The following is a 12,613-nucleotide window of genomic DNA, read 5'->3' as shown; positions in this document are numbered from 1 at the left end:
TAACCTGTCAGCAGCGAAAGGATGATTGAGTAAAAACAAACTATGGTGTGTGTGTGTTCAGGGTAATGAAGGAACAACACAGTGAAACCACGGATCAGCTTCCAGCCTTATGTTTAGAGTTATAATACTACTCAAATAAATACATACAGTATGTGAGGCGCCAGCAGGAGCTGTTGTTGCTGTGTTTTAGTGTATTTTCCTGCGCTCGTTTTATCTGACTGCAACCAAACAGGAGATGACACCTGTAAGTGGCGAGGTGACGCTTTGTGATCTAAACTCTGAGGAAATCAAACCGGGCATCTCTGAGAGTTTTGACTGCTTGTCAAAGAACAACTTGACAGCTTCAAATTCACAGCTGCCATTCTCCCAGACAAGCGAGCTGAACGTGTCATCAACTTTTCAGAGGCAGGACACTTTTCTTTCAGGCTTTTTTTCCCCTTCCTTTTTCTTCTGTCGGAGTGCGTTAGAGCGACTCAAACCTCAGCACATCTCTGCTGTTACAAAGCCTGCAAGATGAAATGTGCCATTTCATGCTGCCCGGAGAAAAAGTGTAAAATGTGGAGACACCAAAAAAAATCGCTTCTGTACAATACAGCAAGCCAAAATCAAAGTTTCTGCCTCACTCAGCAATTCACCTGTAACTCTGGACACATCTCCTTTTTTTCTTCTTACGAGCGTCAAAGGAACATGCGACCAAGTGAAGCGAAACCTAACCGGCACATTATCAGGAGCTGGTGTTAAGTTCTGGGTGAAAAAAAATGTTAATAGTAATAAAACCTCAGCATGACGCTTTTTACAAATCGTTATCCCGTACCTCCAGGGCACAGACCAGAGCGGGAAACAACAGAGAGTGCATGCTGGGAGACGAGAGCTCCTCTTCGTCGCACATTATGAGCCGCAGATTGTTAAGCGTCAGACTCCTGGTGTGCCGAGTTAAGAGGCGACAACAAAGGGCATCCGCAGAGCCAGTGTGGGCTTCGCAACACAGGAAGGCCTCCATCAGCAGCCGCTGCTCCCATCTGGGCGCTCACACTCACTCAGCCCTTTATCTCCCTGCAGCAGTGGATCTATGGAGTTGAATAAAGTTAAAGTCCTTCATATTTAATCATGAAAAGTTTGGGACTGATATTCAATAAACCACTTGTTATTTTTTCAGTAACTGGAAAGATCTTTAAATTTGTATTTTTTCAAATAGGAAGGAGACTCATCACTTTAAACACATCAGAGTGCTTTTATACAGACAAGGAAAAATTATTTAACTGTTAATAAAATCATAGCTAGCCTATAATAAATGCATAATAAAGGGCATGTCTATTTTATAACCCTGATCAAAAAGATTTGTAAAGGTTTGACAGCCAAACTTCATAAATTTGTTTTTAATGCTGGAATAGACTCTTTTTTTTTAGCAAATGTTTAGAAACTGTCAAAAAAGTGATCAGTAATAGTATCTAATATTATCTATGAAATTATTTTATTAACAGTGGATTTCTATTTTATTCTATTCTATGTTGTAAATAGATAGCTATTAAAGTCATTAATAGTCTATAACATGAAAATAAAATTAATTAATAAAATTTTTTGGACATAACCTGTGCTCCATGCAGAAGATAACAAAACCTTTGTGGGTTTACAATGCCTTAAGGCAGTGAAAACAGCAAAATAAAACGGGTATTGGATGTAGGTATTTGTGAACAGGAAGCTTTTCAGTCTTTTTGAATGTCAGCACAGATGCAATTGATCTCAGGTCAGCAGGCAGCTTGTTCCAGGGAACGGGAGTACAGTAATTGAACGTGCCCTCGGCAGTCTTTATTACCAGTGGATTTATGCATGTGTGTTAAATCTGTGGTGCAGATACAGAAACTCTTCTGTATGAATCACAACAGTCTTCTGCAGGTGATAAGTAGGTGATAACGGTTATGAAAGGTGGTGGTTATTTGCTAATTTGACTTAACTCTTCCTAAACTTTATCGCTGCAGCTGACACATTTTACTCTGAGAGCAACTCAGGCGTCTCCGTTTCCGACTCGTGTCGTGCTTCTGCAGCTTTTGTTGAGCGAGCTGGATGGCTGAATGAGCTGCTTCTAGGGCTGCATTTCTTCATCCAAAGAGACTACGAGACAAACATCACTTAGGCAACACACGGTATGCACACTGCAAATTATCTGGTGCTTGCCATGATTTAAAATCCTATTTTTAGACAGGCCAGATTATTTGCCTTGTTTTAAAAAAGATTTACTTGTTTCTAAGTCTGGATTTTAGATAATAAACTTAAATTGAGAATAACCATATAATTGTGTCTATATTAGTACAGAAATCCAGAAATGGGAAGAATAACTCTTAAAATAGCCTACATTAGGTCTCTCACCAGATGTCTCTCAAAATATCACTTGTTTCAAGATAGAGTGACAAACTCAATTTGCTTGATTTAGGAAATTCACACAAGGCACCTGTTGAAAATATGATTTATTCAAAATCATGTCTGACTTCAAAGTTGTACATATAAAGGAAAAAAATTAACCACAATTTATGATACAAATCACATTTCAAAGACAGCTGTTTGTCACAGCATGCCAGCATTATGTGGTACAACATTGACATTGGTTTAGGGAACATTTAATGACTGTCAACTGATATCATCACAAACTACACTAAGCCAATACTTGGTGCAACCCTAATCTTAAGGGTGATTTCTATGGGAAATAATATCAGAAAGACTGTATTTGATTGGCACAAACACACTGTCCCTAAAACTAATAGAAAAGTATGAAGTATAATCAATGAGCTCATGGGCTAATTCTGTAGCTTGAGCAACAATGGGCACAGTTACTTCATATGCCAATAAGTCTTCATTTAAATTCAAAGTTTCATAGCGTTGGTACTCAAAAGCAATAAAAGATGAGTCAATCAAAAAGATATCCTTTATCAGTCCAAACACAGGGAAAGTGCCATCCACGTCTGCAATAATCATGGACTTCCCAGCAATGTATTTATTGCCATTTAGAACATACCATTTCACTGAGACAACAGACTGCATGACATCTATTCCAAAAAATTCTTTAATTTTTTTCCTAACATATTCATTATTTTTAGCTGATACTGGCCCGGATTCCTTTTCTTTCGCAAAAATAGGATGTTCAGTGCCTATTTCATTTTGACAACACTCAAGAAATTGATTGTGGTTTGCAAGGGATTTACAAACATTTTTAAAATTTAACTTAGAAGCCCACTGTTTAAAATAGGAGTGCTTTGCCTCAAAGCGCATGCACATACTCCTTATTAAAGGTCCAAGCGATAAGATTTGACTGGGAAGATGCAACATATAATGTTGCTTAGGTATTATATTGGCTTCGGGAAAAAGTTGCTTGAACTGATACAGGTGTTCTTCAATCATACTTCTCAGTTGCAATACAGTTTGTAAAGAAATAATGGGAGCAAGAACTATTTGAATTATCATAATTAACTTTCTAATAAATACAACATACTCACTCTCCGCACCATACAAAAGAAAAAGTAATATTTTTAAAAGAATTAGCATCTGTCCACAAGACTGTTTCAATTTGTTGTCGTTAGCCGCTAAAGTGCCAAAGCTAATAGGACATGGTTTATCCCGTATTTCAAGAGGTGAGTAAGGAAAATTTTGAATGTCTGAATTAAACTTGTCTAATTCTAATTGTCCTGAGAGAATTAGGTGTTTTAATACAAATTTAACTTCCATTGATGCAACACCTTCAAAAATAACATGCATTATGTCCTGTGGAGTTTGTTTGATCAGGTCAAATGCAGGAACATCAACTAGTCTGCTTCTTCTATTAATTCCATAAGTAGTTTTGAGGGATGCTTTCAATAAATCTGTGCTTGCTTTATCTATTTCAAAACACTGCCTGATATGTTTCTCCAGAGTTCTGTGAACAAACTTCTTCTCCTCAAAAACACTTTGCATATCATCAAAGTTGCATTCACAGTGTCTACATTTGCTATAAGCAAAACCAATCCCTTCTTTAAAGCCAGCAATCTCATGCTGGGCTAGCGTGTCTCCGCAAATGGCTATAACAGCACCAAACAATTCAATTTCACCATTTGACATTTTAATCCTTACACCATTGTAAAGCAGTGATAGATCTTGAAGTATTCTTTTCAGTACAACATCAATACCCCACTGAGAAATGTCACTTGCTTTAGCAATAGCAAGAAGTCGTATTGCAGCTAACTTTGACCTAAATTTTGGATCAATATTTCCTAAAGTATAATAAAACATGACCAATTTGTTTGCAGAAGCATGGGACCCTAAGGGGTTACCGGTACATATTTCAATTTCATCTGTGTACAGTATTAATTGCAATGCATTTGGCCTCTGAGAAAACAAGGGGGACCCGTCTCTAAAATCATAGAAGAATCCCTCTCTGCTTCTTTGTGGTGCAGTGTTCAACATGGTAAAGATTCTCTCATTAGTCATTAACTGCTTTAGACTTTCAATTAATGGTACATAGTAAAAACTTTTGTTCCTTAAAGACATGACCCTTGAAAGACCTTGCTTTACCCAACATATCTTCTGGGATACTACTACTTCCTCTGCGTTGACTGGACAGAACATTTCCCCTATGGCTCTACTCTGTCCATATGCAATGGTGGAGAAAGGATCCATGAATTTATCAAATGTAGCCAAAGCCTCATCTTGAAGCTGAGTGGTTCCCTCGGCATTATCTTCAAACACTGTCTTCATTCTTTCCTTGAGCGTATCCAAAAGAACAGCCTGATACTGTTGCACTCCTGAGATGATATGTTTGACCGTTCTCTGTGAAAACATTTGAAATAAAAGTAACTTATTCTGCATTTATATAAAATAATAATAATTCTGAATTCCATTATGAACAAGTAAGACATTGATTGCCTTATGTAATGTATTGATCCATTAAGACTATAACATACCTGTGATAAGTGGCACTGTTCTTGAACACAGATAGCAAAAGCTGCAGCAGATCTGGTAATATCATGTCTGGTAAAGGATGTTGTAGCAACAGCTTCTTCCTTTAGAGCAGAAAAACAAAGTTACTCCAAATTCCTGGCCAATTATAGAAATTCTTACATAACAGGTATAATCAGTTACACCTAATGATTGGTCCATTAAAAAACAAAGTGCATGACAGTGACTAGTGTTACAGTTGTGAATATTCAATATAATATAAGATAATATAATATTCATTCTTTGGAATAAAGAAAAAAGAAATGGAAAAGAAATCAAAGACAAAGAAACAATAAAAAAGGGGTTGTCCATTTTTTTGATGAGGCTAGGGATTGGATTCATGAGAATGAGATTTTATCTTTTTAAATAATGAATTTTTGTTTGCACTTAGATATTAGTTTCTTTACATGTTTGTTGTATTTATTAAATTATTTATGTATTTTTAAATCACGTAATTTAGATTTGCACTCAGAATTTATGTTAGTATTAGTATATGGATATATTTTATTGTATGCATTTATTAATTTATTTAATTTTCAAGAAAATCATTCTTATCCATGTTTTGGCAGTATTTCTGGCCAACAGATTTTTTTTACAGTGCTTCCAAATACTCTGTGTCTTACCTGAAACCGTATTCACCACTTATAATTCCTACGAGATACCCAAATTGCTGCCACATTGAAAGATTTAAGCGCGCTGAGAGTGTCTTTGATGCAAACTTCACCAGGAGACATGCCAGCCGCAGAGTGTGTGCCTTCTCCGGCTGCAGCATAGCCTGTACTATCTACACTGAACTGCTATTCTGTTTATTTATTTTTTATTTCATCCTGCAGGATGAAATTGTGATTTAAAATCCAACCATAGTGGAAATCGCTTGTAACAGTTTGAAGAACAATATCTAGCGGTATAATATCGCGAGATCTCGTTAAATTTCTCTCGACTAAAAATGGAGAAAAGGATTAAAAGTAATATAGGACCAAATACGAGGAGTTAGACATAGCTAAATTTGTCATCAGAAGCCACACTACATTTTATTTAGTTTAACACTTACCGTGATCGGGCTGTCAACAACCTGAGGCTCCTGCACTTCAGGCCAAGATCCACCAGTTGATATTTCCACGGTGCTGGTTGTTGTTGCAGTACTACAGTTGGCAAAGACTGAAACACCAACATTTTCCGATCCTAAAGAGTGGGATGTTGGGGGGATCCTCCATCCTCTTGGTGGGCTTCCATTCGTCAAATACAGAGGGTGCGTCCGTTTAATGTGGCGAAAGAATGAGTTAAAAACTCTGAAATCTTGTTCACAGCCATCTATTCCACAGTAAACCCAAAAATCCTGCCTTCGACCATGAGCTGCATTTATGTGGCTAAGGAGCACCTTCAGAGTTAAAGAAACAAAGATAAAACAGATCATACATCTCCAGAGCGCCATGGTGAACTGTTTTCGCGCTGTAGCCATACAGCATACTTTACCGCTCTCCACTGAAGGCCACAGATGAGAGTGTGGGACCATGGGAAAGGTAGGCAATTTTTAAAATATATGTATCCTTAATTATCCAATTTTTCAGGTTTAAATTACATCAGTTATATTTATTTTTAGGCAATAAGTGTTTAAGACTGAATTTATATTTTTCTTTTCTTTTTTTTTACTTAAAAAAAATTAAATATAAATAATTTTCTGCATGCGCATTCTCAGTTCCTGTCGTGACGTTACTTTCACGCGGGACAAACTCTTTTCCCCTGCTTTGTTAACCATCAGGACCGTTAGGAAGATCAAAATTATTTATCTAAACAAAGTGAACAGTAATTTAAGGTTGGTAACATTAAGTTGATTTGAAAAATACTATGGTACAACGGTGTTATTAAGATAAAGTCGTGTTTTGTGAGGGCTGCTGCTAGTTAGCAATCTAGCTAATGTGTTAACTTTAGCTAAATGATCTTATTTAAGCTGTAGGATATTTCCAGGCACTGTGAGTGGAGGCTTTGGAACGAACTAGAGAACTGCTGTCACGGCATGGACAAGTTTGACGATGCCATACTGTCTGTGTTGCAGGGTAAGTCTTATTTTTCAGTTATTTTGGTACGTTAGCTAAGCAGCCTTAGCATCTGTTAGCATCATTTCTGAAACTTGGAGCTAGGATTGCACTCTACTCTGACCTTTATCCACATTATAGCCTTGAGCTGTCTTTGCCTAAATAGACTTGGAACATCATTCTTGAAGACACCCAAAAATAGTTTTATTGCATTCCCAAATATTTGATAAACTGTTTTAAGTTTGACATTTTATCCTGTTAATATTACTTATTGCTAAAATACATTTATTGACAAAAAATGACCTCGACATGTAATAAGCCACGCCCAGGAAAAGAGAAATAAATATCACTTTTGAAGTTGTTTTTCTCTTTTACAGCTGCGAATATTGATGAGGAAACTTTGAGAAGCTTTACCCGGGATGACCTAAAGGATCTTTTTCCGGGCCATGAAAATTTCTTCCGTAGAAAGAAGATTTGGGATTTTATCAGCCAAAAGGTAAATACACATTATACCACTAAGAAGATGATTACTGTCCATATTGTCTAGCATTAATTTGCCTAATTGTGTATTTTTGTTTATATCCCACAACTGTTATAGTTTAAGAGTACTGACCAAGTTGCCAACACTTTCCATCGAAGCGAGAGTAACCCCTTCGGCTTTGATGTGTCACAATGTCAGCCTCAAACTTCCACTCCCATTTCCTACACTGCTGACAAAAAAATGAAAATGCCAGACCCACCAGAGTATGTGGTGTATACAGATTCAGAGTTGGACATGGTGCGCAGTCAGTACTTTGCATTGCTCCACAGTGGAAAGGAAAAGGACTGCAGGATGTCGAAGGAGCTCTGTTGCAGACTTGTAAGGAACACAGTCACCAGCATGGTTGCAATCCTCCGTGTTAGTCCCATGGGGAAGGAAGTAACATACCCCTCCAAACTCGAAATGAGAGCAATGTCACAGAAGATTGTCGACTATTACCCCATGTTACGTGATGCTGACACACACATGCCATACGTAAGTCATTCTTTACCCACTACAATATCTAAAATTGAGTGAGATAATAAAATGATGTACAAATATATATTATTTTACCACAGCTGACCATCTACACCAAACTGTACAAACGACTCCAAAATATGAAGTCTCCAAGGAAGAGGCAGGGCTCCATGCCACAACGAGGCAGGCCCAGGAAGACTCTTTTCAGCTCAGATGACACAGACAATGGGACTGAAGGTGACCTAAGTGGTGAAGCAAGTGGTTCAAGTGACTATACCACACTTCTTGAGAGCAATGATGACCTCAGCGAGGATAACTCAAATGCAGGTGTGTACTTTGGTCTGCTGTACTAATGACTTTTGGACATCTAAAACTTCAAAGAGACCACCTGCCCTCAGTTTTCTGTTCAGAGTGCATCACAAGATTTATACAGTGTTGAGTATTTTCCTTAACTTTCTAGCTATTCCCTGTTATTACATTCTGTTCATCTTCTGTTTTTTCCTCAGAGAAAGAATCCCAATTGCCGCTACCCTCCACTGTACCAACTACGTCAAACAATACTACGCTGGCTTTACCACTATTATCCAAGTCAGCCTCATGCTCTGCACCCAGGTCTGATATAGGTCCTTCAACTGCACCTCCAGATGATGTTGTTGGTAAGTCCACCATCACCCTTATCTACCTCTCAGTCTGACTGTGGTTCCTCTTACAGCTCTTTCCAAAATATGGTTGCAGCAATGAACCCCGTTCTAAGTGTTTATTCCAAAAATCATAGTGGTTTGGCATTAACTCGAGTTGGTGTGTAAAATCAACATATGATAGATCCCTCATTCCAGTTTGCCAGTTAGCCATAGTAAGTATTTTAACACTTTGTGTTGTAATGGGTGTTACTCAGTGCTGATTATTTACACATGTAAATCCTCATGCTGGTCACATCTATCATGCCTTATCACAGTGTTTCTGTCATAGATCAAATTACCTAAAAGATTTTTATCCATCAGCTCATAATCACTGTTCACACTGATGTGAACGATATACACAGTAAACAACCTTTACCTTATTTTCACCACAGTTTTATTCACGGGCATCTTAAACTTTCGTTTTAATATTTGATTCTGTTCAAACTAACAATTAACATAAATCCATGATCATTATAAGAAAAGGACACAAAGGGAAATGATTAGGACATATAGGGTCAGTTCATTACTCAAACATATTTAACCTAAACATTAATTCTCATAAATATTATACTTAAAAACAACCATGCAACCTTACTAGAAATGACTGATTAGAAAAATCTGAATTTAGTCTAGTTACACCATGTCTTACAATTGCTCTTTGCTTTCCCTAGCAGACCATGACAGCCTGAAGATGCAGGCAAGACATTACAAAACCTTGAGCAACATGTACAGGAAACCCAATGCAAAACCCAACCAAAGTGACGTCGCTCAAATTTTGGACCTGGAGTTTGAGGCCAGACGAGCTTTTATTGACGCAGATGTTACAAGGGAAGAAGACAGGCCTAGAAAAATATTTGAAGCATACCCGTGCTTCAAAGACATACGAAATGTAAGTTCAACTACCTTCAGTTAAATTCCTTGCTTTCTCTGGATAGGTTTAGTTAGTTCTTGACTAACTGAGCACAACTTTGTCATAGGCGATGGATGAACTGCGTCGCATCATTGGTGGCTCCAACTGCAAATACATAGATCAAATGAAGGGTCGATGGGCAGAGTTTTGTTCGAAGGTGCAGTTCTATGGCATTTGGAAGAAGGTCCTGAAACCTCCTCTCCCCTTGGATGTATGTGGAGGTAAGTGGCCTTTTCATACATTAAATCCACACATCAGATATGTTCGGATTGCTTTGTTGAGATACTTTTCTCTGTTCACAGTGGATTTTACTGTCACTCTCTTCAATGCACTTCCATCTCTTTTTCCTTCAAAAACTACACCACCAAAGCGGCTGGGAAGTGCCAGTGAGGCTCTCCTTCATATCCTCAAGGTGAGAACAGCTGCAATACCAGCCACTGTAACTTGTACTCCATTTACTTGTATTGTTATTATTAATATTATTATTTTGCTTTTCCTGCTTAATAAGAGTGGGTTGAAGTTCAATTCAGCAGGGATTAAATTACTCCTTATTCAGGATTTCTTAATTGTTATTCAAAACCTACTCCAGAGAGGCAGCACAGAGCAAAAGCACATTGCAGTTAGGATACAAGTAGAAGCAGTAAAATGATATATTTAAAAAGGCCTTCAAAAACTAGAATATGTAACAAAGTTAAAAGAAATAGTTTTAAAAAACAAATGAGAAAAAAAGCACAAATAGACATGATAAAAATGCTGCAAACTAGAGAAAATTCATGCTCAGAATTAATACACAGCAAAATCTCCAGTGTTAAATTAACACCTTTGACAGTGTTATATGTTTAAAAGTAACCTAGTCAGTTTTGAAGATTAACAAAGACTAACACTGAGCAGTGCTGATTTTCTAACACTGGAAAATAAATCAAAATGTTAGAAATATTCCAGTGTTAGAAAATCAGCACTGCTCAGTGTTAGCCATTGTTAATCTTCAAAACTGACTAGGTTACTTTTAAACATATAACACTGTCAAAGTGTTAATTTAACACTCAACAGTGTTGTATTTAACACTCAGAGGAGTGGACCCATATAGACACTCTCCAGTGTTAATTTAACACTGGAGATTTTGCTGTGTACATTTCCAAAATTTCATATTTATGTAAGTCAGATATTTTACATTTATTTCTTCTATTCCAACAGTAAATCAGTTGGAGCATTCTAAACTCTTGATATTGCTATTTGTGTCTTAAGCTGTTTGGATGCACAGCAACCCTTTCATTGAAAATCTTGAAGAATTTGTCCTTTTTTTGTGCTTTTCTAGCCGGGTGAAGATGCAATGCTATACCTGGAGAAGCGGCCTCTCTCCTCCCCAGTGCTGCTTTTTGATGGAACAACCAGCATTGTTGCTGTAGGAAACATACCAGTGACCACTCTCTCCTTGGAGGATTTCTGGGAAGGAATGTTGGTGTTGATGGCATATTACTACACCTTGCACTTAACATACCCAAAATGTGTTGCAACGGTCCTCTCTGTCATACAAACTGAGGTAATAACTGATGCCATCCATGATCAAGATGCCACTAGTGCATATAAGAAAGCAATAGCTGAGTGGAAGTCGTTCTTTGAAAAATAGGTGAATACCAAGCAGGATTTTATCAGGTCATTTGCAGTTTGTTTAGTTTTGTAGTACGTTTGTACAACTTTGTTCCTAATTTGCCTAGCAATGTCCTGAGAAATGGCTGTACTTATAATGCTTTACAAATGAAAGTTGTTGTTTTTTTTTCTTAGTGACACTTTACCTGAGGCATGTAAAGTTTTAAGTCAGTAATGCCATTATTTACAACATTGTGAGACTATGTGACTGTCACAAAAGTTTAAGGCCAAAAATGTAATTTCTTTTCTCTGTTTAGGCCTTTTAAAGGGTTGATTTAGACTTTTAGGGATTGTGCAGCAGCCCTATATTGTTTAAAAAAAAGAATTTTGTTCTCATGAGAGAAATAAATGTTGACATATATCACTCCTGTCCTGGTTGTGATTTCAGTAGAAGCCAAGGAGTATTCTAGGAAAAAGGTCTGTTTTAAGGTTTTTTTGCCTGGATTTAATATTGATTCAGCTCTATTTTAAGATAAGCCAACCTGAATCAAGAAACAAATTAATCATACTTCACTAATATTGAGTAGTTTTTCATAGTATTAGAACTATTTTTCTCGTTGCAGTGCATTCATTTGCTGCAAGTAAGAATTCAAAACATAAAAAAAGACTGTAATTTAGCATATTTAACTTACTTTTGGGACTTGATATAAAGTAATTTTATCTTAAATTGAGCTTTTTAAAGCTTATTTTAACCCTCTTCAATTCTCAAATGTGTTCTTTTATTTCTGGATTAAAAAATCTTATTTCAAGATTTCTTATTAAGTAAAATAAACTTGCTGCATGGACAGATAATTTCACTTGTTTTCAGTGCTTTTTGTATCAAATGTAGTATTTTTTTCCTAAATATAGACTAGCCATTTTTGCAGTGTACGTGAAAATTCTACTAAAATACATCAACAAAGTATTTGTGCTTTGTTAGTTCCCACCTTTACAGATGGCATTCTGGAAGATTAAACACACTCCTAAACCTTGTGGAGAGTCTTTTATATAAGCAACAGGGCGGCCGACATCATAACAAACCCTATGGATTAAAAATGAGATGCCACTCAAGTTCATATGCATGTGAACGCAGACAAGCTAATATTTTTGGTAATATACTGAGAGAAGATTAAGTGCTGCTCAGATGAACTGATGACCAACAGCAGGTCAACAACAACTCCATTTTAATCAGCCAAAGGAAAAGATTAGCCGCATTAGGAAATGACTCATTTGATGTTGTTTTAGTGCTTCTGTTTCCTGCTTTGTGGCAAAAAACCCGACACACAAATAGAGAAAAACGTTAATTTTTTTTTTGTTTTGACATCCTGCACTGAAAAACAGCAGCGTGTCATTTGCAGTTAAAAGAAGCTAAATAAAACATCAGTGTTGTGGTTAGTGTCCCCTAAGC

The 12,613-nt window shown here is 36.9% G+C and overlaps 1 protein-coding gene and 1 long non-coding RNA gene across 2 annotated transcripts; one reads left to right on the top strand and one right to left on the bottom strand.

Annotated features, from left to right (window-relative positions):
* Positions 1-2,484: 2,484 nt before the first annotated feature.
* Positions 2,485-6,096, bottom strand: LOC308408826. The gene is made up of 3 exons (XR_013973850.1): positions 6,011-6,096; positions 4,926-5,024; positions 2,485-4,791 (listed from the first exon to the last, which is right to left on the bottom strand). It is a non-coding gene; the product is annotated as an uncharacterized lncRNA (long non-coding RNA).
* Positions 6,097-6,340: 244 nt separating this feature from the next.
* LOC308408825 (uncharacterized protein) lies at positions 6,341-11,507 on the top strand. Its single transcript, XM_080901230.1, has 10 exons — positions 6,341-6,479; positions 6,925-7,013; positions 7,370-7,488; positions 7,591-8,007; positions 8,091-8,316; positions 8,496-8,645; positions 9,341-9,558; positions 9,647-9,800; positions 9,882-9,991; positions 10,895-11,507. The coding sequence occupies exons 2-10, from the start codon at positions 6,974-6,976 to the stop codon at positions 11,204-11,206; spliced, it is 1,746 nt and encodes a 581-aa protein (XP_080757356.1). The 5' UTR covers positions 6,341-6,479; positions 6,925-6,973; the 3' UTR covers positions 11,207-11,507.
* The last annotated feature ends 1,106 nt before the right edge of the window (positions 11,508-12,613 follow it).

This window comes from Rhamphochromis sp. 'chilingali' (assembly GCF_963969265.1).
Source record: "Rhamphochromis sp. 'chilingali' genome assembly, chromosome: 13".
In the NCBI taxonomy this organism is placed as follows: Eukaryota; Metazoa; Chordata; class Actinopteri; order Cichliformes; family Cichlidae; genus Rhamphochromis; species Rhamphochromis sp. 'chilingali'.
Note: the sequence above shows the minus strand (reverse complement) of the source record. Positions and strands in the feature narration are given on the sequence as shown.

What these genes read in the sequence shown, in the direction of transcription:
- LOC308408825 (XM_080901230.1), top strand. Translation starts at nt 6,974, where the DNA reads ATGGACAAGTTTGACGATGCCATACTGTCTGTGTTGCAGG. An exon ending in GGGATTTTATCAGCCAAAAG is followed by an intron (nt 7,489 to 7,590) that starts GTAAATACACAT and finishes CAACTGTTATAG; the next exon opens with TTTAAGAGTACTGACCAAGT. An exon ending in ACCTCCAGATGATGTTGTTG is followed by an intron (nt 8,646 to 9,340) that starts GTAAGTCCACCA and finishes TGCTTTCCCTAG; the next exon opens with CAGACCATGACAGCCTGAAG.